The sequence below is a fragment of the Aedes aegypti genome, chromosome 1, assembly GCF_002204515.2.
Source record: "Aedes aegypti strain LVP_AGWG chromosome 1, AaegL5.0 Primary Assembly, whole genome shotgun sequence".
NCBI lineage: Eukaryota > Metazoa > Arthropoda > Insecta > Diptera > Culicidae > Aedes > Aedes aegypti.
The window spans coordinates 301,266,985-301,294,197 of record NC_035107.1 but is presented as its reverse complement, the minus strand read 5'-3'; the positions used below and the strand labels follow the sequence as shown (position 1 = coordinate 301,294,197).

General features: G+C 40.5%; 1 protein-coding gene across 2 annotated transcripts; it reads left to right on the top strand.

Annotated features, from left to right (window-relative positions):
* Window positions 1-2,329: 2,329 nt before the first annotated feature.
* Window positions 2,330-26,583, top strand: LOC5573537 (polypeptide N-acetylgalactosaminyltransferase 16). 2 transcript variants are annotated; one of them, XM_001654622.2, is made up of 5 exons: window positions 2,330-2,593; window positions 14,830-15,399; window positions 25,034-25,272; window positions 25,323-25,851; window positions 25,913-26,583. In XM_001654622.2, the coding sequence occupies exons 2-5, from the start codon at window positions 15,086-15,088 to the stop codon at window positions 26,538-26,540; spliced, it is 1,710 nt and encodes a 569-aa protein (XP_001654672.2). In that variant the 5' UTR covers window positions 2,330-2,593; window positions 14,830-15,085; the 3' UTR covers window positions 26,541-26,583. The 2 variants fall into 2 exon arrangements, with proteins under 2 accessions (XP_001654672.2, XP_021693954.1); XM_021838262.1 differs by having other exon boundaries at window positions 2,330-2,693.
* The last annotated feature ends 630 nt before the right edge of the window (window positions 26,584-27,213 follow it).

Genomic DNA, 27,213 nt, shown 5'->3' with positions numbered 1-27,213 from the left:
AATGACATACAATTTTTCGATTTACAGCAACGCGCCACAATTACGAAATCAAAATTCGCTAACTCTATTCCATTTTCAGAATGATTTCATGCTCATCTCAATCATATATCGAAATTTCCCCCGCATATTGTAATTATCAACCCGAAACAGCGACAATAAAAATGGATCCCATCCAGTTAAATCTTGCTGGTCCTGTCTGGGATGGATTAAGATCAATTGGTGGTTATTCTGAGCAATTTAATCTTTCATAAGGGCTTTCGATCTTAAGAATCCATGCGCAAAATCCTTCACTGGCTAAAATATTCTTAAATTATACTATTTGTTCTGCACAAAGACAAATAGGTTTTTTGGGAGCCTTGGCTTGAACTTAATGCACTTAGGAAAGCTAGTGCTGTCAAAAAGGTAAACAAATCAGAAGATTCGATTTTGTGAGGCAATTCAATTTACAAAATTCGTGCCGTTATGTATCTAACTACGTGTTTATTGGAATGCATTGTTATGATAAAGTTAGTCGTGGGTGATCAGTTGGACTTATGCAGAAAACGGTAAGTAATAAGTGCTTAAAAAATGAAAGCTTTTTCATGTAGCTCAGCTGTTGCATGCAGCATAGTTGTCCCAGTGGAACGGGAAGTTAAGGCAAGCATGAGAAAATATGCTATATACGGTAGTCAGATAATTTTACGAGAGGAATATTTGCCATTTCTATGTTTGCGTTTTGATTAACTCATAATTCACTACATGATTATCATTATCAACATAATGATATTGATAACCACACGCTGACTGCATTCCAATAACATGCATCAGACAGTTGAGATTTAAGAAGGCTTTAACATGACTTAGTGCAGTCTTAGAAGTTTTATCTATGCTTTTATAAGACAAGCAAGATGGTGTACTAAGTATTAGTTTTAATAGATACTACGCAGCTCCTTCAAAATACAATTTATTATCAACAAATGTGGCCAGCAAACAAGTTTTAACGGGAGCTCTTATAGATATCTACAAAACATTTTAAAGTGGGTTTTACTGAAAAGATCGTTTAGCACTTTGCAATGCTTTATTAAATCGGTTAGGAATAATACATCTCTAATAAAACCTTCATAAATAACATTTAAGATCAAAAAGCATTGAAATTGTTACTTGGGCTTCGAACGTTCAAGGTACAAAAGGCCCCTAATCGCGACGAGAAGCAGAACAAGTCCGCCAAAACCCGTGACAGGAAGTTGTACCTCAACATGCTGACGAAAATTGAAAGCTGCATCATGGACGACGAAACATATGTGAAGGCCGACTTCAAACAGATCCCCGGCAACCTGTTTTTCACGGCCAAGGATAAGTTCAGCGTTCCGGAAGATGTCCAAATTTGCGAAGAAATTCCTGGTTTGGCAAGCCACCTGCACGTGCGCGAAGCGGAGTGCACCTTTCGTGACCCAGGACACGATGAACGGACAGATGTACATGAAAGAGTGCCTCCAGAAGCGGCTGCTTCCTCTCCTGAAGGCCCAAAACGTCCCAACAATCTTCTGGCCACTACTCCAAGGACGTGCTGAAGTGGTATGCGGACAATAAGGTCAATTTCGTGCCGAAAATGTTCAACCCTCCGGAGCTCCGCCCCATCGAGAAGTACTGGGTGATTATGAAGCAGCACCTTTTTAAACGACCTAAGGTAGTGAAGACAGTCGAGGAACTGAAGAAAGTATGGGTTAATATGCAAAAAACGGTTGATTCACAGGTTGTAGGTTGTGCAGAATCTTATGGCCGGGGTTAAGGTGCGGGCATTTGCGTATGGACTGTAAATAAAATACGAGTAAAATGAAGTTTAATAGTTATTTTTCAATCCCTGAAAAATTGATGGCAATCGGATGAAAACTCGAATTTTGCGAATCAATTTTGTGTGTGGCAATTTCATCGTGGACACCTTTTATATCCTGATTACTTTTTTTTGTATATTCCCTTATTCCTGTTCGGTCTGCTTCTCAGGCGCGTGCGGCGTTCCAAAAGTTAATACTTTGAAGACATTCGGTTGCTACCAGCCCTGTGTCAGTGAAAGTAGCTTTATACAATATTTGTCCCGAGAGCAACTTGACCCCGTTCGTTAACTAAATCAAAACTCTTCGCCACCGAATCAATCTAGTAATCATCATTTCCGCAAATTAGTAGCACATCGCAGTAGGTACAGGCAGGAACGTATTTGCACGCTAATGCAAATACAGAACGAAGCGGCAAATGAACGAGCGAAAATGAACGAATCAGAGTGCCGGTGGGCGCCGCCTGCCTCTCTGCTGCGTGGAGCAATCAATAAACGGAGGCACGCGTGGAGTTCGCCTACTGCGCTCTTGCCTAGCATGGTTCATCAGTATCGTTCGAGCCGGTAACGCGTTCGGTTAGTTCAGGTTGAAGCGCTGTATTCCCTCGAGGACAGAATTGGACCGGAGATTATCCGCGGCAATCGATTCCGGAACGTGAGCTCGCGTGCGTATCTGTAAACTGCTCTGGGCGCCGCGTCGATTAATGGTCACACATGTGATTTCCTGTAGTGCAGTTTTGTTCTTTGGACCTGTTTCGTCAGTCAGTGGGGTGGTCCAATGTACATGTAGGTACCTAATTTACGGCTATGATTAGATTCTTATTGCTGTTTTCGCTAATCATCGTGGTCGGCGCTTTCATAATTGGTAGTGCCAGTACATAGACAGGTACGTTTGCTCGGCTAATTTTCGGGGGCTTCTGCAATCACAAAAATCGACCCTCGGCGCCTACTGTTCGGTTCGATTGGCGAGCAGCAAAAACTGAAATGGCACAGAGCGTACTGCGATTTGTGGCGAAACAGAAGCTGAAGAAGCCACACTAACCTTCTGCAATGTGAGTCATTTTTTGGCTTCGCGTAAATTATACGTGCGCTGCGGCAAGGTCAGCTATCGATCCGCATCAACGTGGGCCCTTCCCGCAATGACGTTGGAAATGCTCTCTTATATTTCGTGGACTAGCTTATCGCGCTAGTGCTGATAAGACCTAACATCGCAAATCAATCGAATAGCAACGGACGAGTCGTCGACCGCTGCTCATGTTAGAGAAAAGCGCGTTCACATGGCGATTCTAATTCTGATAATTACCCGATGTTGCGAGGGTTGTTGCAGTGCACTCGAAAACAATGAAGCCATTTGTACTGTTCGTCTTCAATTGAATGGCGTGAAGATGGGCAATTATGTATCCCACAAGTAGCACAGCACTGCAATTGGCGGAGACATGTGAAAATGGTCGCAAATTGGCTTCAATTGAACTCCGCGTCGGACGCAGATGAGTCTAGATCGGTGTTGATGATCAGTGATTGCGAGTTTGTTGCAAATTGGTACAACTGGACACTTGAGATCGAATACCTACATCACATATGTTTGATGGGCTTAGATGGTACACTCAACGAATCAATATTGTACTCCCAAGTTGGTGCAGTCGTCTAGTAGAGAACGCAACGGAAATGGCTTTCACTGTAGTTTATGAAAACGAATAATTGTTTTATAAACATATGCAGTGGTTGCAATGCAGCTCATTGATATTTTGATGTGCGGAGTTTCCAGTTCAATGATTTGTCCAGCAGTGATTTCGTTTTTCGAGTTAGATGAGATCAAATTTTAATATCACAACAGAGAAACAGACGTAACACTCCCAACAAACATTTTAGCGTAATAAGAGCTAACCAAATCACTCTTATAACTTTTATTCGTGTACTTCAGCTTAGAATATTTTTTTTTAAATCGATCGCCCACCTCACACCACCATCATCATCTGGTGGCCATTTTTTTGTTTTTTTTGTTACAAGGGCTACCACCTACGGAGTGGTAATGGCTAAGACCAAACGCGCCATAGCGCCCTAGGAGAATTCGTCCGAGTTCCTGCGATCGATTATCGATGTACTCTTTCCGCATCATCCCACAAGCCCATGGCCCCCAGCGCCGTATGCGGCAGATGAAGGAGAAGAAGTGGCGGTCTTCACTGCATTCGGCCCATTCTGCATCAGAGAATCCGACCAGGTCTTCAGATTTCGCGTTATTACTTGCTCGCAGCTTGTAGTCTGTGGTGCATCTCCAGTCGTTTTGCGTTGGACAGCTCGTTTTATGACTGAGGATGGAGACAGCCGCCGATATGTCCGGTCTAGTGTTGACCGACTCATACAGCAACTGATCAATTAACTTCTGGTAGTTTTTGTTGTCCGAAAGTAGCTCTCCTTCATCTTGCTTGAAGTATCCAGTATCGATAGGGACTTTGGACGACTTGGCCTCCTCTAGTCCATTCGTTCCGGAAATTTCATCGATGTATAGCTTCTGACTTAAAGAGAAATCGCCGTTCTCGTCACGCTCCATTTCGATTCCAAGGTACCAGTGTACGTTTCCCATTGACGAAATGTTGAAACGTTTCTGAAGTCCTCTGGCTGTTCTCTCGATGGTACGCTCGTTGCAGCTGGCGATGATCAGGCCATCGACGTACACAAGAATGTAGCACCACTGGTTCCTTATTCCGGTAGAGACACTGGTCAGAATTACACTCCTGGAATCCCAGTCACAGCAGGTCAGTGTGCAGCATGTGGTTCCAGGATCGCGCGGCTTGCTTCAGTCCGTATAGGCTTCTCGTTCTCGTATCCGTGCACAGTGAATCCAGGCGAATTATGCATCAGCTTCACTCATACGATCAGCATGCTGCTCGGGAAAATCTTGAAATCTTCTTTCTGACGCCTCGTTGAACTTGACATCTCAGCTGATGATGATAGCGTTGCTTTCCGGATTCAGTAGACGGTATGCTTTGCGTCCCTCAGCGTAGCCCACCAGCACTAGTCATTCAGCTTTCTGGTCCAGCTTCTTTTGCTTCTGGCTTGGAATATACACCCATGCCAACGAACCAAACACGCGGAGATGGGTATGCGAAGGTTTGTGACCATGCCTTAGCTCATAGAGCGCTGCCGTCGTAGGTATACCTACGTATTCTATAGAATATTCTGCAGGTAGTTAGCTGTTGAAATGGCTTCACCACAGAACTTCTTCAGATTAGCTTCCGTCAGTAAGCACCCCATCATTTCTGCCAACGATCGGTTCTTCCTTTCAGCGATTCCATTTTGCTAGGGAATGTATGACGCTTGCATCGCAGTAGATACAGTACCGTGTAGCAAGAAAAATCGTCCACCAATACCATAGTGTAACGGTTTCCACCCAGAGTGTTCAATTCTAAAGGACCAGCCAAGTCCGGATGGATGAGATCTCCTGCTACTGCTTTGCTCCTGCTTTCGGATACCCTTGGGAATGACAGCCTTGCCATCTTGCCTTCGTAACATCGTTTGTCCGCCGCAATCTTGCATAGTGATTCCATTGTATAGCCCTTCACGCACGACGTTCTAGATTGCATCAATGCTCCGGTGTCCCAACCGGCGGTGCCACAGATGAACGCATTGCTTCGGATGACTGTTGGCGGTTAGTATTGTCTTGTCCGATCCAGCTTTTTACGAGCGCTAATGGCTGCCGCAAATAGGCTCGCTTTGTGGTAGGGATCAGTCGGTATGACGTTTGGCTTGGGTCCGTTCAATATCCAGTTTTTTAAAAGCGCTAATGGCTGCCGAAAACAGGCTCGCTTTCTGGTAGGGATCAGTCGATTTGACGTTTAGCTTGGGTAATTTTATATAGAACAGACCCAAGCCAAACTTCATATCAACTGATCCCTACCAGAAAGTGAGCCTTTTTGCGGCAGCCATTAGCGCTCGTAAAAACCTGGATAAAACGACCCAAGCCAAACGTCAATTCGACTTATCCCTACCAGAAAGCGAGGCTGTTTGCGGCGGCCATTAGCGCTTATAAAAAGCTGGATAGTTTCTTGAGATGACACAGGTTGCCTCTTCGTTCTCCGATGCCGATTTTGCATGACTTCTTGTCGAAAAATACTGAGAAACCTTGATCGGTGATCTTGCTTACCGATACTAGCTAGTACCGGAACGTGATAAACTTGACTCAGCTTGATGTTCATCGGGTTTCCCCAGAGGGATGACGTCCTATTTTTTCACCATGGAATTTGACAGCTTGAGCTGTTCCTCCTTATCGGGAGCATAATTTATACTCCAGAGTGAAATTCCACTCACACACCTATATTTTTCGGATGTTTACCTTTTCCTACGAGAGAATACGGTACATAACGCATGAAGCGCAACGAAATCTGCTAAAGCTGATGATGATAATGAGCTGCTGAAAAGCAAATGTTTCGTCGGATAATCAAACCATAGATAACAGACAAAAAAAGGAAGAGTGAATCAATTTCTTCAGAATGAAACGCAAGTAATGCGTTGAATCTGTGTGCCGTGGTTCATTTCCCCACATTCGCACCAGCTACTTTGTTAATATGCACATTCGTATGGGTGAGCTCCGCTATGGACCGATGCACGAGTTCACTAATTTGACGTTTGAGCGGTGCCGAATTCACTAGTTTCCATGGTCGCCTAAATAACACGACACCGCTATAACGTCAAATAGTGAACCCGTGCATAGGTCCATTGTTTTATAAGAGGCCACAGAAAAAGATCGTCTTAGCAATCCCTTGGGTTTCCTCCACCGTTGACGCCTTGAAACATGCCTACGCCAATGCCGTTGGCCCTGACTCGCTTTCCGTCCACTACCGTAATATTCTCTTGCCATGATGTGTCCACCCAGACAACCAAAATGTACGCATAACGAAATTACTTGGAGGCTTTGTATGTGCAAAATTTCACTTATAAGATGTCGCGAAAAGGCCTTCTACGTACAAAAGTGGAGGCGATGCATTTATTATGTGATGATTAATAACATACAATGCGAGTGTATAAATATTCTCCCGAACTAACCTGTTATCTTATGCGACTTAACTTATGATAACAAATGTTGATTTGACAGCTGCTACGGATTGAATCGACTTACTTTGTACGAGTGTACGGGACGAAACAAAATGTACAAATGAACTCAGAAATGAAGTGTTTTATGCGAGGAAACTCATCAATTTGTCGAGTTTATCCACGGTGTTTTGCGAGTTTGATGTAATTAGTATGAATAAACGAGTTATAACGTGAACTTTCATGCGATTTCTGGTTGTCTGGGCAGAGTCTCCAACAGATCCACATCGTTGGTCATGTGTGAAGTAGCTCCGGAGTCGAGAACCCACAGTCCTCTAAAACAGGCCTGTCCAACCTTTCTGAACCGCGGGCCAAATCGCAGAAATAATTTTGTGTCGCGGGCCACATTTTTAATCGAACAAATATTCCCTTGAAATCTGACAAAAGTCAGTAAATGAAGTTCATAAAATCTAACAATAATGGAGTAAATTCCAAAAAAGATAATCTCGTTCGGATTTGAAGATAATTGCTTCTAAGCATTCTGCTGGTCGGTTTGTCCATTATCCATTGTGAGATTCCCTTTCAAAATTATATAATAATCTAGTCTGGAATATTTTGAGAATCTACCCCAGAAATTTTAGATCCTGTGTGAATAATATCCAGGATGTTTTTTAAACATCTTTCTCCGAATTCTGTCAAGCCGACCATATATTATTAGCATGAACATTTCGTGCTTAAATCCTGATCAAGCTTTAACGAAAATCTTGGTCAGAATTTCCAATATTTTACAAGAATCGTGCCTAGGATGCCTTCAGAATCTCACCCAATAATCATTTTGGAATGCCACCTAGAAATCTTTGAAAATGCTGAAAAAGTATTTCCAAAGAAACCTGCTCAAAATGTTGTTATTTATTCGTTTAATATTCTGGCAAAATTATGTGTTAGATTCGTTAAAAATCCTATCCTATTTTGTAAAAACTAAATTGAAAATTAAATAGACTTAGTAAGTTCTAATTTCGGGTTGGTATAATACACAACGATAAAAATATGAGAAGAATCATCGAACCCTCCGCGGGCCGCACAAAATAAGGACGCGGGCCGGATGCGGCCCGCGGGCCGTACGTTGGGCAGCCCTGCTCTAAAAGAATCGCCGGTTTCTGCAGCAAGGCACGTTTCGTCAGTAGTAGCCATTTTCACCTTCTGCTTCGGTTTTGTGTGATCAGCAACCTTACTGTCATTCGCAAACTTCTTGCAATCACGACGTAGTTTCCCTCCTTGTTGCAGTAGTGGCACGTTACTTTCGGTCTTGCAAATGACGGTCCGTTAGATGCGCCACCGGCTCACAGTACTTTCTCCGCCGCCTGGCGCTCCTCACGACGTCTCCACTCGTCCAGTAACTTGCCCTTAGCGAATTCGAGAGTAAGGTCCTCTTCTGGTCGATATTAAAGTTCTGTGGCCAAGCTCCCGTATGACTCCGGTAGACTTGAAAACAGCATCGCCACGATCAGATGTTCCTTGAGTTCTTCTCCCATCGCAGTCAGTCTGTTCATTCAGGTGGACCGACATACTTCCCCCTTCCTGTAACCGCTGCGAGCAAAGCTTCTGTAGCACATGGACCTTGCTTGAGAGAGATGACCGCTCGTGGTCCACATGTCCTTCGCCGTTGCAGCTCGAATGATGTGAGATACTTAACCATCTTCGATTGACAATCCGATGAGCGCCCGTGCCTTCGCGTCGTTAGCAGTCCAGGTGGCATCCGCTTCGTCCGGCTTCGATTCCGTAACGATGGCCTTCAATCCTTCCTGGATCAAAACCAACTCCATGCGAAACTTCCAGACTGGATAGTTGGAATCTCCCAGCTTCTGCAGCGAAGACTTGAATTCGTTCATCTTGAGAATTTCTTGATTCTTCCGCAGTTCCGCTTGACTAGTAGTTTGCTGGAACCAACAACCTGATGAAATATGGGAGCTGAAGTGGAAGACATCTGTTCTGCCCATAAAAGTATAACTGTCCCATATGGATTTCCGAACCAACACCTGTTTTCATCGAAACATCCATGTTTTAACATATACTTTATGACGCATATACAAATTTACACATTTTGTTTGAAAATGTTGTGGAAAAATATGAAGTTGGTGCAGTCCCATATTGAAAAATAAAGGCATAACAGTCTCTATATGAACTTCAAATCCAAATAGCAACTGAAAAACGTGAATTTTGTTCAAGTTTATATTTTTTGCTGATCAACAGAAGCAAAATGAGTTATCTGTACGGTAATGCCAAATGAATATGACATGCAGAAATGTACTAGAAAATTATGAAAATTTGTATGAGAAGACAAACTTCAAACTTTGAGTGCTATTTTCTCAATGCCTACTAATTCAATATGGGACAGTTATGCTTTTATGGGCAGTGTTCTAGTTAACGGTTTATTAAAGAATGACAAATACAGTGATACCTCCATGAATCGATGTTCCATGACTCGATATCGACTCATGGAACCATACTAAAAACAAAATTTCATGGTTACTATGATGGTCCCTAGAAGCAGCTTTCCAAAGGATTGCTGTTCCATTGCTCGATATTTCCATGAGTCGATGGTCCCTTCAATATCGACTCATGGAGGTTCCACTGTATTTTTCATTTGATCTGCCATGGTATAAAACAATAGGTTGCTGTGATGAAGTTGTAGAACCGCAGTGTTTCTTCGATCCACGAACAGAAACCACCAAGTGACCCGTTGGCTTATAGACTTATCTGTCTACTAGATCCGACGGGCAAGTTCTTGGAGAGGTTGATTTTCAACAGGCTAGTACCGGCCATCCTGGGCCCGCTGTTATGGAATGCGATGTACGATGACATACTGAGACTGCCCCTTCCGACGGGTGTTAAGATATCACCCTAGTGGTCTATGGTGAATCGATGGAGGAAGTAGAGTTGACAGCAGCGCAATCTATTTCCATAGAAGAGGAATGGATGAAGTCTTGGAAACTAGGACTGGCCCGTCACAAGACTGAGGTGGTTGTGGTCAACCACCGCAAGTCCGAGCAACGGGCGCTTAACTCGGTAGGTGATTGCACCATAGAGTCCAAGTGATCCCTTAGGCATCTTGGGGTAATGATCTATGACAAGCTCAGCTTTGCTAGCCACGTTGAATATGCCTGTAAAAGGGCATCTACGGCTATAGCAGCGCTTTCGAGGATGATGTCTAACAGCTCTGCTGTAATTGCCAGCAAACGCAAGCTACTGGCAAGTGTGGCGCTATCCATACTAAGGTATGGAGGATCAATTTGGTCAAAAGCGCTTAGAACGAGCAGAAACCTAAAACGGTTGGAAAGCACGTACAGGATAATGTGTGTGAGATATAGAATCCACTACGTTGGAGAATGGCAATATAATTGATCACAGCAAGCCGGTGGGCATCTCTGAATGTTCACTACTGTCAGTTGCCCACAAGATGCAGCTGAGAGAGTGGAGAGAAATGTTGGCTCTAGCCAAACGCACATCTTCCATTTGACAGCTCTAGCTTACTGCGAAGCTTTGCAAATACATCATCATTGCTTTTGGGATGAACTGAGGTTGGTTTCTCAGTCAATACAAGAGCATGATTTCGCTTTCCTCTTTGCCCTTTTGGGTAAAGAGCTACAAAGAGACAACGAAGAGCTGTCTGGAAATGCTCTTCCCCGAACTGAGAAATGGGAAAAAATGCTCTCCCCCTAACTGAGAAAGGGAGAAAGTAATCTCTTTCTCTTTTAAGCACTGAGGTTGTCAAAATAAACTCTTTACCACTGTGGGAATGAAAATAAGTAAAGACAAACGTGTAAACTCTTCATCCCGCAGATCAAGTACGCTCAGTTTGTGTGGGGTAAAATCGCTTCTCTTTTGTAGTTGATCATTAAAAGGGGGAGAAAGAGGATAAGTCAAGAGCAAGGAAGAAGCCTGTTTCCAGGTGATTATCCAAAACTCCACATTGGCGATCCTGCCAGCTTTCTACTAATTTGTGGAAAGATGCCTAGTATTTATTTCAGATTTTATCAATAGGAGGAATCACCCTGCAGCGTTGCTAATGTGAAAATCAGTAGTGCAGGCTGCAGCGTGGAGTGTGTCTAGTAGACATTTCTTGACCCCCATGTCAGATTAGTTTTACGCTCGTTGAAAAAAAGTGAATGCAGAAGAGAAAACCAGAGAAGCAGTGGTGTGCGTACGCTTACAGTGTGTTGTTTGCCGAGGGGGGATATGAGCCCCGGCAATGTCCGCTGCCGAGAAGCGACAATTCTTCGATCTTGTTGTTTTGCGTATGGCAAATGTCAGATCGAACGATTATATAGTGTTTACCGTGAGGAAAGACGAGCACCGGTAATGTCCGCTGTCGAGAACTGAAATTTAGACGATCTTGTTGTTTTGCGTGGTGCAAATGTCAGATCGGTCGCTTACAGCGTGTTGTTTGCCGAGGGGGAAAACGAGCCCCGGCAATGTCCGCTGTCGAGAAGCGTCAATTAGTCGATCTTGTTGTTTTGCTTAGGGCAAATGTCAGATCGGACGATTATAGGCCTATTCAAATGACGTCTCAAATCAGCTGATCGGGAAGTACTTTGACAGTTCTTCTATGAAAATGACAGGCCCGTGTTAGCACCGGTCCTCCACTGATGTAAACAAATGCATAGACGGATTTGTCAAATGAAAAGGCCTATACCGTGTCGTTTACCGTGAGGAAAGAAGCGTCCCGGTAATTTTCGCTGTCGAAAACCAAAAGTTCGACGATCTTGTTGTTTTGCGTGGTGCAAATGTCAGATCGGTCGCTGACAGCGTGTTGTTTGCCGTTGGGGAAGACGTGCCCAGGCAGAGTCTGATGTTTGATAAAATTGAAAATTTTGACAAACTTGTTATTTTGTGTTGTACAAATGTAGATTAGAAATCTTAGAGCGCGTTGTTTGCTGTAGGGGAAAAGACTCCGAAATGTTCGTTATGAAAACAAGATTCTTAGAGCGTGTTACTTGCTGTGGCAGAAGAGCTTTTCGGCGATTCCATTGTTTTGAATTGTGCAAATATCAGATTTAAAGTACAGAGCGTATAGGTCTATTCACAAGACGTTTCAAATAAGCTGATCGGGAATCTCTTTGACAGTTCTTCTATGGATATGATAGCCCCGTATTAGCACTGGTCCTTCACCGAATTAAAAAAATGCATAGACGGATCTATCACATGAAAAGGCTTATTGTATGCCGTAGGGGAAGAAACCAAACAAGTTGTATGGCAAAAAATGAAAGCATGACAATTGTTTATTTTTTTTCTTAGTGCTATTTGTAAAATCAGTGTTGTTTGTCGTGAGGTACAATTCATGGAAATGTACATCGATGAAATATTAGAATATGCCGACAAATGATTGAAATTTAATTAATAATTTGAGAATGCTGGATGAGCAGCACCCATTGGTGCTATTTGTTTCTATCATAGATTTGAGTCATGGTTCATAGAAACCCAGAATTATGGGGACTATGCACCTTAACCTTGTAATTTCTTATCTCAATGCGTGGAAAATTTCTTGCAAGAAATGGTAAAGAAAAGTATTTTTCCTTGATCGCAGTAAACTGTTGAAAAGATATGTCAATTCAAATGGAGCTTACTCTAGAAATTTTTTTAACTATTTTTTCCGCAGAAATTTTTACCTTTCTTGAACGGAACAGCATAATTAGCTTCAAGCAATAATAAACTCACAAAGATGTGGATAAATTGTTCTCTAGTGCAAAATTTATCCTGATAAGCCATTCGAATCCTGGACGAGGTTGCGGGTGAAACCAAATCAAAATCATCGTTCAAGCTTTCCTCCGCCCGTGCAGCACTAATCGCGTTCCGAATGGCAAAGAACTTTGAAGAGGCCAAGAATAGCGGAGGTTCACCGACGGCCTTCGATGAGTATACAGCCCTTGGGTTCGGAGCTCCCGTTAGAAGTGCAAAAGTTACGTGGCATGGAGAACTAAGCATCAAATATTTTTTGCAACATTTTTCATAAAGCCCAATAAAAATGACGAGAGCATGAGCATGAGCATAGATGACCGTACAATTCGTAGTAGCTACTCCGTTATTGACCAGAACAATCGAAGTAGCACATGGAATTAATGAAAAAAAGGCCAATAAAAATGACGAGAGGATAAAAACTGATTAAATGGTTTGTTTAAAACCAGACTCGAAACGAGTGAGACTGGATACCAAAAAAACTGTATGACTGAAATGGCACGATTGTTTGAAGCATTATTTTTGAGGCGACTGCGAAATCATATGCCAATTCCTAACTCCTATCTTCTGACTAATAAAAACGCACGGGTTATAACAAAAAAGCCTTTAGGCCAACAATAGTCATATTTAACAGAATTTGTTTTTTCAAAATATGCAAGTAAAATAATTATTAAGAAGAAATTTCCCAAAATTAATATTTTGCACCGAGTCCAACTATCCGAGATTTGGTGTGTCGTATGTAGTATAAAGATGAGCAAAAGAAATGGATGTTTTTTTTTTTATTTTAAAATATGTTCTAAAAACTCTGTCCATTCATATTTGTTTTTCGAAAATTGACTACAATTTCTTTGGAGCAGAGGGAGAATGTGAGATATAGAATCCACTACGTTGGAGAATGGCAATATAATTGATCACAGCAAGCCCGTGGGCATCTCTGAATGTTCACTACTGTCAGTTGCCCACAAGATGCATTCATGCTGCCCCACTTGCGAACCGACACTTGCCTGGGTAAGTTGTATAAGCATCGCGTGGAGGGTGATTCCTTTCCAGGTGATTATCCAAAACTCCACAATGTGCTTAAGAACAGCAAGTGCATACCGGACGAATCTAAAGAGGACGTGTGCATCATAGCCGGGATGACGCCCATCGGGCTTATCATCAAGGAAGATGTTCAATGCTTCAACCAAAGGGGTACCAGAGGAGTCTGCGACACGTGTAAAGAGGAAACGGGGAAGTGAACTTCCATCTGACACAGTTTCTGTCAGGACATGGTTGCTATAGACAGTACCTGCATAGGTTCGGGCACTCAGAATCTCCTGCGTGCCCCAATTGTGCTGGTGTGGAGGAAACAGCGGAGCATGTCGTGTTCGATTGCCCCCGTTTCATTGTTGTGAGAGATCGCATGCTCGCTACATGCGGAGGAGACACGTCCCCCGACAATATAATAGAGAGAATGTGTGCGGATGCCGAGTGCTGGAATGCAGTAACTACGGCTGTCACTCACATTATGTTAGAATTGCAGCGCCTAAAACGTGCCGGCCAAGAGTTGGCCGCAGAAGATTAGCCCTGCCGAGGCTGGTCCCTTGTAACATTGTTCACGTCGGCTAGGAGAAGCAGTTTACCTAGGCAACTTCTGCTACATGTGTTGTGCCCCTCCCCGAAAAAATACCGTAAGGTGGTTCCGGAGAGATGAGGGTTTGAGACCAAGGGTAATGTCGGTGCACTCTGTACACCACTTAAGCAATTCTACGAGAATTGCTCATGTACAGTGCATAGGTTGGTTTTAGTGGGTCGCTGAGTTACCTTCTCATGGGGTCTTTTTGCAGATTTCTACATTGTAAAAACAGCGATTAGTGAGAGATACTCTCAATTTTTTTCAGAATTCAATCCCTGACCCCATCATGCATCGGTTCTTCGAATAAAAATTATCTATCGACTAACTTTTTATAACTCAATTCTGAAGGAACAATCGAGTTCTGGATATATCGAAATATAAAACACAAAATCAGCCACTCGACTGGAAATATTGCTGCCTTAACTTTTGGCATGACATAAGTTGGCTTTAATATAATTCTCAATACCGGTATAAAATGTAGGATGAAAAGAGCTCACCAATTTTGAGTCGTCAGCTCAATCGAATCAAATACCTATGTATCTGAGAATATACAACAACGTTTACAAATCCATGTAATAAGACCCTCAATCATTCTCTCCTTTCTAACATAGAAAGCATCTAATTCTTATTATTCTGCGTCTCATTTCAGATAATCGTCGGAAATAATCCCGTTTACTAGAAACACAGAAAAGGCGCCACAAAAAATCCTCTCGATGCGTTATCGCGTTCGACAGTAAACCAAAGCACGCAAATCGGCACCCGAGCCGAGCACCGAGAGATAGAGATTACAGTTGTCCCGCATACCCCTCAAACCACATGGCCTTGCTTCCGGCAGTGACCGCGGGGCGTCGTAGCTAGTAGCCGCTATCAGTCACCCGCGTGTCTTCGGTGAACTCGCGAGCAGAATGAAGATTTTCTTTCGCAAAAAGTGCGGCTTCCTGGTGATTTTGGTGTTTGGGCTGCTGTTCATCTTCTGGAACAACGTTTACCTGTTTCACGAGCCGCAGATCAAACGAAAGGTGGACGACCTAAATCAAACCGCCAGTTTGGCGCTCGTCTACAGCAACTGGAACGAGCTGAGTCGACATGGGGCCGAGCTGGTCGGTGGAAGCAATACTACGTCTCCGATCAATGGCACCTACCAGCGACACTATTTTAATTTGGAGCTGAGCGACCGGATTGGCGTCGATCGAACGCTGCCCGATACGCGACACGCAAAGTAAGTTGAGTTGTTTTTTGTTATTAGAGATTCCTTTAAAAGTTGCTTCACAGATGCTTAGCTTAGACTGACTACACATATCAATGGTTGCTATTCCGTGATTGACCGAAGTCAGTGAATATGCACAAAGAATCAATTAGAAGTTCGGCTGGGATTGGCCATAATCTTCTTCAGTGTGAATAATTCAGTGCCTCTATTTATACATGGTCAATAACGGCGCCGGCCACGTCCTTGCAGTCAGGTGGGATTGAGGGAAGGAATGTTAGTGTGTAACCTTTGCTATTTGGAGACCGTGTTTTCCTCTGCATCTCCACAAAGGCTACTGGGAGGGATGGTTGTTAATGGGGAGGATTGTTGGGTCACAGAATTCACTTTGATAAGCGATTAAACCATGATAAACGATTATTCGTGAGATATAAACATGCTTAGGAGTATAATATTTTCAACTGACATGGAAAATTTCCAAACAGGAGTAAATAATGTCGTTACTTGAAGTGACGAACCATTCAAAGTTTGTTGAACAAATAGCTAAAAGCAACATTCCTACAGCTGTTAGGATGAAAGCATGTGTAACAATATATTACAGGGCTGGTAGCAAGAATTGGTACCGAAAAAAGTAATTTTAGTGACCAAATTTGAGAAATAAGTGACTAAAAAGTGACTTACTATTCTCGAAAAAGTGACTTGAAAAGCAAGCCGTAATCAATTTTATTTTATTTAAATTCTAGTATACTGTTTTACGATCAACATCAATTATGATAGGGAATATTCCATATGATCTTCTGCAGGTAGTAGGTCCAGTTGAGTACCATATTTGGACATTTTTATTGTGCTTCCAAATTTACAAGATATCACCTTGAATTTTTTCAAACAGGGTAGTTTACATTTACGTCTGAAATCTGAAAATCTACTAAAAAAGGATTATTTTTAATTAGATTTTCAATATTTTCAAAATTTTGTGACTTCTATATTACCAATGTATTTTATATTGTAAATTTCAATAAGAATTTAGAACATTTGTAAAATTAAAATTTTTGTTGTTATGTTATTCGATTTATGTTATTCCATTTACACTCCAGCTTTTCTACCCAATAATGTCAATATTTTTATGCATTAATCGATATTTCAAATCAGTAGCGCAACCAGGATTTGATTCTAGGGGGGGGTTTTGTAAATTTTAAAATATATTTAAGAAGATTTTTTTCATGAAAAAATCGAGTTGAAGAATAAAAGTATGTTTTAGAAATTAGAAAACATTACAATAAATTAGCGTGATGCTATACAGCTGCTCTCTTTCTGCAGAGGCGTCTGGTCAGCCTGTTCAACCTGTTCATTGAACAGGTAGACCATTTGAATCAAAATCGTACAACTAATTTAAAAAAGGAAATCAAATTTGGTGGTATTTCACCAAAGACAGCAGCGCAAAAGTTGAAGAGAAACTACTGTGCCTGTTCAACTGCTGCTGTTGAACCAAATCCCATATAACTAAGGTCCCACATACATTCACAGCTTAGTAATCTGTACACGCTCAAAAGCATACACACCAAATTTTTATTGCTGTTAATCAGCAAATTTTTGCTGATTTTTTTTGTGCTGTAAATTCAGCAATCCATCCAGCAAAATAAAATTTGCTGAACTGATCAGCAATGCAAATTGTCATCCAAATGACAGCTGGGTTACTGAGCATTCAGCAAAGCGAATTTGAATTTGCTGATTAATCAGCACTAGGTTATTTGTTATTCTAGTGGGATTTCTTGCTGACTTCCAGCAATTTCAGATCGCCAGCACCCGGTAGATGAAACATTTTAGGTAATATTTGTAAAAGATGTCATAGAAAACAATATAAAATGCGAATGCGTTATATGTGATAAACATTTATTTAAAAACTAGTGGTCCCGGCAAACTTCGTCTTGCCATCAAGTAGGCTGTTGAAAAACGCCATGGAACGCTCCGTGTAAAATGGAAGTTCCGTTCACTCCTGTTTTTTCAACTTTCCCGTTAAATATCCTTTGCTTTTTATATACACAAACACGTCGGAACACTTCAGGAACATAACTATGGAAGAATCATTCTAATCCGTCGAGCCGTTCTCAAGCCATTTCGTGACATACAAACACCACTCCATTTTTATTTATATAGATAAACGCAATTTTCTGCGCTCTGGGGAAAATGGACATCGTCTACCGTAACGGTAAAGTTGCCACCTAGAAATAAACATTTTGATATTTATTGAACTATCAATATCATAGTGAATGTTTAGTACTTACCAAATACGATATTACGAAAAATATACATAAATATATGGATGTTCGGGTAAACATTTTTTTGCTGCTCCATGCTGATATTGTAAATGAAACGAGTGGGAGAAATTAATTCTTTTTTTAAATTTTTCGGGTGACAGATAAAACAGTTTGCTGATACGAGTTCAGCAATAATGTTTGCTGGTTTACAGCAAAATTTCAAATAGATTACTGGTTATCAATCATGTGTCATATAAATTACTGAAAATCAGCAAAACTGATGGTGATGACAAGTATCCAGCAAGTTAGATTGCTGAATTCCAGTAAGCAATTTCAGAAATGCTGTATATCAGTAAAATAGTGTATTGCTGGATTGGTTTCAGCAAACGAAATTGCTGGAAGATTAATCGAAAATTTGGTGTGTACATGTGTGGAAACAACCCGTTCAACGAAAGAAGTTGAACAGGTTTTACTTTTTCTCCTTCCGAAATATTGGTGCACGCTAAGCAGTTTCCTAATCGAATGCAATTTGTTCGGAATAGATCGGATTTCCAATGTCCATCCAGACATATTTACATCAACTTAGAAGGATATCCACATTATAAAATGAGAGGTTTTAATAATTAAAATCAAATTTATAACAATTCGAATGCATACCAAGCATACGTAAATTCGATTAATCCAATGTTAAACTAATCATTTCTGGTCTTTGGTGAAGTTAGCGCAGTCAATATGGAAATAGAATGTTCTTAGAGTGCAAATTGCATGCTTTACGGTGCTAACTTTCATGCAATACGAAATCGGTTTCTCTCGACAGGTTCAACCAGCCGATTTGAACAAGCTGAAGAAGATGATATAAGCTCAGGAAGAATGTATTATCAATGGAATAAGTGCATTTATTTTTGCTCCGTAGACTGCTCCAATTTCCATATTTTAATAATAGATGATTCCATATCTGTTTTCTCTATAGTTTATTGTGGGATTCATGTTGTTTTTAAAGAAGGATTAACCTTTCTAACGGGATTTTCGGCTTGCCACCGAAGCGGACAGCGTACAAATCATTCGCGATGTGTTCTTACGCTACATTCATACAATTCAAGTACCGCCGTGTGGGGTGACATTTGTCCTAGAGGGTGACTTTGACCGCCCTTTTCGATGCATCTCTTGAATTGCACGGGAGGCAAAAAACTAATTCATGACCATCTAGTGGCTATTTACAACGTATTCTTGAAGCTTACCACATTGTTTTCATTATTCTGGTTATAGTTTGCTGTAAAAATCTTGGCCCAAAGTCACCCTTATGGACCAAAGACGACGGTATTGCTCATTTTAAACGCGCAGATATGCGCGCAACGTCAACATTCAAGTAGGTTTGAATTTTTTCGTTCTTCAAGTATGTTTGTAATTATCTAAATCTGAAACATTTGGTGATTTTTATTATCACTGCGACGATATACCACCATTTTCTGTTAATCGCATTCCGTGGATTTTTTTTTGCAGAGCACAATACGCACATATTCACATATTAGTTGTAATGCCTAAGGGACCAAGAAAATTATTTAAAAAAATAGTGTTTTTTCTATATTTCTGCCGGATACACGAGATTAATATGCAGATGAAAACATTTGCAAATCAAGTAAAACGTACCAATAAATCGTAAAAAAAAATGCACACTGCAGTTATTTTACTAAATGCAAGAATATATGCAAATACGCGCACATTGATACATTTTGTTATTTCTGATATGTTTTGTAACTGAAACGTGCAAAATCCAGTCAATCACCAGTTTACCGTTTACATAGGCGTTATTTACCCAATTAAAAAATATATTTTTCTTGTTGTTGCACAGGTGGCTTATTTGAGCACGCGACGCCTCTGTACTTTCTGTGTAGTCTCTTAAATATATTTTCGAGTTTATCAACAAGGAGAATGGCTTCAAGCGCAGAGATTTGCAATAAAAATCATTGAAAACTAATTGTCAGATCTTACAGGATTGGCAATCCTGATAATCGAGTGCAAAGGTCAAAAATTAATTCTGCTTTCATTGGGCGATTTTATGTCCAAACATGTGATAACACCTTAAACAACTATCAAACCTTAATTTTTGGATGCCTTTGAAAATCACGACTCATTTACTATTGTAGTGGGACGCCAATGCATCCATATTTCTAATAGACAAATCCGAGTAATATTTTTCTAACATTTTTTGAATGAACGCCCTCATCACCCTTAACACTCAATCCACACCTACATAAAAATTGTCATAAATTCCTAATGGGTCCGAAATGATTCCACCGGCAGCTAAATACTTCAAGAGCATTCGAAAATTTTCCTCCTCTCTAATAATCTTTAAAGATCAAAGAATTGGTATACTCTAAAGGTCGCCAAATTTGGCAAAATGCTTGAGCAACTATAAGAATTTTGATATTTCGGATGCTGTAGCAATGAAAAGGTTCTGAAGGTTTGGCAAACTGTGGACACAACGAAAGTTTATGAATTTAAAAAATGAAACTTAGATCAAAATAAAATCATTTACATTCCTAGTGTTCCTACGAATCAAACTAAGTTTTTGCTCTGTGTTGAATTTCTAAAACATACTTGGCAACCCTTAATTTTTTTCGGCTCTGGGGGGGGGGGGTGGTTTCGACCCCCAAAACACCCCTTGGTTGCGCCACTGTTTCAAATAAAAAATGAAGACAGAAGATCGAATTTGATTGGAATACTGCTTAAACCGCGTCCATTAAACGCCGACTAAGGAAGAAATTTTCCATCAATAAGTTTACTGGAAGGTATTCACATTCTAAGACTTCCTCATGCAATTACGACAAGTACTTTTCGTTTTGCCGTAAATTTATTATTACTTCGAAGACCTCTTCAGGAGTTTGTTTTGTGATTTTTACGAACTTTTTATGTAATTTTTCTAAGAATCGTTTATATACCTTCATGTATTCAATCTGTTTTATTTTTTTTTAAGAAAAACCACGAACAAAAAAAATCTTAAACTTAAAACAATTTCATATTTTTTTGTGAAAATTTTTGAAAAATCCACGAGGAATTTCTAAATAAAATCCTAGGGTAATTTCTGATGAAACTTGAGTGAGTTATAATGATGAATACCTACGAGGATCCCTGAAAGATCTCTCGAATTCTTGATGAATATATTTCTTGATAAATTGCTATGATAATAAAAGCATATTAATCCATCAATGGTCGGAGCAATCACTGTAATAATTGCTGTAGTATTAACTAGTGTGGAACCTTGAATGAAATTTTAAAGAATCTATGCAGGTCTGGAAACTGTATTTGAAAAAATATCAGTGATGTGTTTGAGCCGCAGTAATAATATTTTGAAGAAATGCTGGAGAAATTTCTAGAGGAATGTAATGAATACTAATAATACCTTAATTATGTTTTGAGAAATTCCGGAAAGTAGTTATGGATGAATTTTTTGAGAGAATCCTTAAAAAAATGCCTGGATTAAATGAAAAAGGCGTAGGAATTATTGTAGGGTTTCTTGTAAAAATGTCGATTTTTTTTTGAAAACTCTATAATAAACCTTTGGGGAAAAACTTCTGTAGAGCATGCGGGAAGAGTCCTAGAAGTTGAAGTTGAAGAAATCTGTGAAAGAATCAGTGATCTGAAAGAAATACAGAGATTTTTTCTTCAGAGTAATCTCTGTGAAAATTGCGTAGGAATGCTCTTAATTTTTTTAGTATAAAATTGAGAAGAAATTCCTCTGAGCTTCTATTGAAAAATTGCCGGTGGCATTCCTGGTGGACTTCTTGAAAGTATTCCAGAAGGAATCTCTGGATAAATAGTTACGTAATAGTCTCTGAAGGTTTCTCTGGCGCCTCTAGAATGTTGCACCAGAATTCATTGCAAGCAGATTAACCATCTATTTTCGACTACTTTAATCGATAGTTTCTTTATGAAAAAGCGTTTTTATAAAAAGTAATTCAAAAATAATATTTCAAAAGGTCTATTTTTTTTCAAAATCATTTTAAAATTTGTTGGTTGTTTTACAATAGTAAACTGATTGCTTACCAATAGGTTTACTATTCAAAAAGTTAGTTGACTTTTGGATTAATCTGATAAGTATAGAATCATAATCTACTGTTAACTCTCCCTTACTCGATATTTCGTATCTCGATATCGAGTTAGAGAACCACAGCAAAAGTTGGTTTTCATGGCTATTGCGATGGTCCCTTGGATCGCATTTGCACTGGTTTTGTGTTCCATAATTCGATACCTCCTTTACTCGATGGCCCCTTCAATATCGAGTTATGGAGAGTTGACTGTAGAAACTAATTCATAGTATTCCTCTGGTTCGGTTTGCATCAAGTTCGTCAAAAATAATTGAGCTCTGGAGCTACCATGGGAAAGAGAGGGTTATGGCTAAAAAGTGACTTTAGATACCATATTGATTATAATGCCTTTAGAGACCTTAACTAAAAATAAAAACTTTTAAGAGATGTGCATTATAATAGTATCCAAGCCTTTAAAAAAGATCTGCTTACCTGAAAATATACTATTTTTACTAGCTTTCATTTTCCTACAAATATTATTTATTTCATATGCTCATGAAAGATACCCAACTAGAACTGGAAATCGTGTTTGCCTTTCCCATTTTAGCAATCCTAAGTCCTACTTCCTTATTTAAACAAGTTATTCGGAATATAAAAAATAACTTAAAGTGAATTGACTGAATACCTCAAGTTGTAACAGTTTTTGATTGAAGAAATGTTGTGTTACAAAAAGGACATATTCTGCCATAATAATTACTGGTTCGAGGTTTTTTTTCCTGCGTATAGCTGAAATCTTCTGATAATTCCAGGTTTTTCCAGGTTGAATAAAATTCCCTGATAATTCCAGGTTTTCCAGGATTTTTCAGGTAGTAGACACCCTGCTAACTTAAAACTTAGTCTAAATTAAGAAGGCCGATTCAAAATTTTCACCCGAAAAATTAGCTCAAAATAATTGAAAAAAGTGACTTTTTGATGAAAAAAGTGACTTTAGTTGAAATGGCTTCAAAAAAGAGACTTTAAAGTGACTGGCCTCAAAAAAGTGACCAAGTCACTTAAAAGTGACTTGCTACTAGCCTTGTAACTCAAATTGAAAAAAAATAAATAGATTGGCTGGACCATCACATAATATTCTTATGCCGACACTTACAGTGGCGAACCATTCAAAGTATTTTGAATAAAATGAACGTTTTGCAAGTCTATACTTCTAGCACAGACAAACAGACCGAACCATTCAGAGCTTTTTTTTTATAAAAATAAAGGTAAAAGGCAAGCGATTTTATATGAAAAGATAAAACAAAAAAAAAAATGAATTAGAGTTTATGCCGACACTTACAGTGACGAACTATTCATAGTTTGTTGAATAATCATATTTATGTCCCAACGTTGTAACGATTAAATGTGCGGTCATATATATTTTATAGATTTAAAAAAAGCATGAAACGAGCTCACCAATTGATCCTTCATCCTTGATTGAGCAGCCACAATTTTCAGTTTTATTTGAAACATACATACTAACTGAGAAACGCGAATCGTTTTTCGTATTTGCGCCACGCGGACCGAAAACAATTGGTCTTGATTCCGTCGCTCGCCCTGCAAGAGCATGCCACAGAATCGGAAGACCAGACACTACTCTGGAAAAACTTCATGAGAAATTTCTCATTCATTTTTTCTGCTCAAACGTGATTTATTCATTTGGATATCACGTAATAAACAGAGATTCCATAAGGTAATTAGTTGAAAAATAAAGAAAGATGAAGAAAGTCCTGGCAAGTGTCATAGATTTTTCGGAATGATTCCTAAAAGAATTTCTAAAGCAATTCCTGGAAGAAAGCGTGAACAATGTTTGAAGATGTTTATGTAGAAATGACAGGAAGAATTGCTGGAAAAATCAACGTACGAATTTCTGGAGGAATTGTTCTAAGATTTCCAGAAACAATCGTCTAACGAATTTATGTACAAACATTGGAATAAACTTAGTGAGTGGAAATTTTTTGAGCAAACTCCATTAAAATTTTATGAAGGTATTAGCGATAAACTGCTGAAGTAATTCAAGGAGTAATTTAGAAAAGTAAGAAGTCAACATGAATATGTAAAAATATTTGAAATGATTTGGCTCCGTAACGCCTGACGGCACATGAGCCTTATAAATAAATGTTTAAGTAAAAAAAGGAATAATTTAGAAAGATATTTTCCAAACATCCCTTTGAAAATCATTGGATGAGTTGCTGAATTGAATGTACACACTAAGAAAAACCTAATATCAAGTTTTGGTATGATGCAGAAGTTCCAGGAACAATTTTTGACGTTATCTTATGTCAATCAATCCTTACTTGCACCTAGTAGAGTATATGATCCACGCATCAAATCCTTCGGTAGCTGCTTTCGCAGATTCTGATAATCATCTGATTTGGACAAACGACTAACTTCTGTCTTGATGATTTTAGCTCCGTTGCCACCCTTACCAGCTGCTTGATTGTACTTGCGCTGCTGAATATACGAAACTTAACTTCTCTCAAAAAAGCTGCACGAGGCTGACGAAGGCATCGTCTTCGTCTCGGTTGCCCGGACTTTCAGTTCCATGCAGATGTTCATTGAAGTACTACTTCCCACCTTTCAATCACAGCGCCCTCAAGATGTGTACATCCTTATTCCTGCACATTTTACCTCACAAAGACTTCGTGAAAAGAATCCGTTGAGCTTCTGATGAGCTTGAGAAAGGCAATATTTTGTACTACACACTACGAAAAAATCATGTGATTTACGTCTTTCAGGATGCACATAAAAGAAGCGAGCCGAATGACGTGAATGTGTGTCGAATTCAAAATATGTTAGTGTCTGATTCGGGAAAAGTCGATCACAGTTCCATTGTTTTCGTGTCCTTTATTATGTGAAATTACATTTTTTGTTCAATACATCTTCAAAGACACATTTTTGTGTCGTTCCACCACTTACATCATCTGTCATTCAGTCATAACCTGAATTACGTCCAAAGTAATATTCATTATTTTTAAGAGTGTAGTGGACCCAGCAAACTTCGTCTTGCTATCAAGTAGGCTGTTGAAAAACGCCATAAAACGTCCCGTACAAAATGACAGTTCCGTTCACTCCCGTTTTTCCGACTTTTGCGTTCAATATCCTGGGCTTTCTATAAACACAAACACGTCGGAACACTTAAGGAACATAACAATGGAAGAATTTTCAAAATCCGCTAGGCCGTTTTCAAGCCATTTCGTGACATACAAACACCACTCCATTTTTATTTATATAGAAGATAGATAGATATAGAAACCAATCCTAGTTCTTATATTGAAACGCCAGTCTATAGAAGTGACACAAGTATATCAATTTTGATTCTTACTATCATTACAGTTGCAAAACGCGGGAGTTCCTAACCTCCCCGGGCCGCACCACATCTGTGATAATCACGTTCCACAATGAGGCCACCTCAACTCTGTTGCGTACCATCGGCAGCGTACTGAAGCAAACTCCCCCAGAACTGCTGCAGGAAATCATCGTTATCGACGACTGCAGCACATCGCTCGAGCACAACCTGGACTTTCTGGGTCGGATTCCCCTGGTGCGATTCCACCGGAATTTCGTCCGGGAAGGTAAGTTATTGGCGCGCCAAAGAACTTAATGTCTCGAGCACTCAGGTAAGGTTTGATTCGTTCCAGGAACATTGGAGTGGCGTACGCCAGCGGAGATTTCGTCCTCTTTCTGGACAGTCACTGCGAGGTGAACCGAGGCTGGTTGGAACCGTTGGTGGATCGATTGACGGTGGACTCCACGGCGGTGCTGAGTCCCATTATAGACATCATCGATGCGGATAGTTTCGAATATCGACCGAATTCGGCGCGACTGCGAGGTGGATTCGATTGGAGTTTGCGATTTCGGTGGCTTCCGGTGGCAGAGGAGGAACTGGAGCACCGGAACCATGACGAGTCTCAGCCGTTCTACAGTCCGGCCATTTCCGGTGGGGTGTTCATAGTGTCGAAGACCTTGTTCCAGCAGCTGGGAGGGTTCGATGGTGGGTTGGAGATTTGGGGCGGCGAATCGCTGGAGTTTTCGTTGAAGACTTGGCTTTGCGGCGCCCACGTGGAAGTGGTCCCGTGTTCCCGGATAGGGCATGTGTTCCGTCGGAAGCATCCGTACGGGTTTCCACAGGGAAGTGCCGCTACTTATTTGAGGTGAGGTGGTTATGACGAAGAATGCTAGAGATGAACCTAACCAGTGAATCGTTCTTTACAGAAATACCAAACGAATCGCGTCCGTCTGGATGGATGAGTTCCAGAACTTTTTCTATGAGACTCGGCCGGAAGCCAGTGGACTCTCGGTGGGCTCTCTGCAGCAAATGAAAGATCTGAAGCGGCGATTAAACTGCCGCAAATTTAGTTGGTACATGCAGAATGTGTTCCTGGATTTGAAGCTGCCCAACGAGAACAATGCAGCCTTTGGCCACTTGCGACATGGCGAGCGGTGTTTGGACGTGAAACCAAAGTACAAACGGTCCCGGAAGCGAAGCCACCGGCAGCGGAGGTTACCCCAGGGCAACGATGTCCTATTGGTGGAGTGCAGCCGGGATGATGCGGATGGTGCAAGCAAGTGGTCCCTGAACAAGAAGACCGGCCAGTTGAGTACGGATTCGGGGGCGTGTATGAATGTGCGGCAGGGTATGGTGCAGCTGGAGCAGTGCGAGGACGAGAATGGAGATCAGCAGTCGCAGAGGTGGGAGAGGAAGGGCGGCACGCTGGTACACAGTGAGACTGAAATGTGCCTGGAGAACTTGGTTAGCGCCGACGTGGGCGTGAGTGAGTGCCGAAGGGGGGCCCCTAGTCAGCTGTGGAATTTCTCCGTGGAGATACAGCATTTGAGATGACATCAGGATAGGTAGAATAATAAATCGTTTTTAAAATATGCAAGCTATTATTAGATTTTTTTTCCGAAAATAATGAAATTCCAATTTATGTTGCAGCGTTTGGTGGGAAAATAAGAGACGCTGTATTAGATATCAATCGAATCCGAAAGAGATTTCACCTGTTTATCTTCACTTCAGGTCTTTTCAAAGGTGGACAACATTAGAGGTAGTCGTTTAGTTCAACAGTTGCTTACCTTTCATGTACAATCCGGCAAATCCGATTTTTCTAAGAATTAGGTACTTGAAAAATTCATCCTACTCTTTTCTTGACAAATACGCAAGATATTACGTTAGACATTTGACTCGGTAATTCTTTTATAAACTATTTCATGAATTTTATTGAACATCCTTAAAGCAATCTTGTCAGAACAAAAAGTTTGCTCAAGTTAGCTATAGATCAGGTCTTCGATCTTTTAGATATAAATCAACGGTTTGGGCGCTATTCAAAAAGCGCATGAAATCGACGAAATAAAACACAGTGCAATGTAATCCGTCTAGGCTAGCCCATCTGGCCAGCCTTTTTGCCGTTAAAAAGTGGTGAACTCGCCAAGGGCGAAAAACCTTTAAAATAAAGATAAATAATAATAATGGTTTTTGGAAAATGTCTTGAAGGATCTGAATGGTTTCCTACTGA

Bases quoted from the DNA above. Each gene is read 5' to 3' on its own strand.
- LOC5573537 (XM_001654622.2), top strand. From the start codon at position 15,086: ATGAAGATTTTCTTTCGCAAAAAGTGCGGCTTCCTGGTGATTTTGGTG. The intron at 15,400-25,033 runs GTAAGTTGAGTT...CTATCATTACAG, and splicing joins CCCGATACGCGACACGCAAA to TTGCAAAACGCGGGAGTTCC. The intron at 25,852-25,912 runs GTGAGGTGGTTA...CGTTCTTTACAG, and splicing joins AGTGCCGCTACTTATTTGAG to AAATACCAAACGAATCGCGT.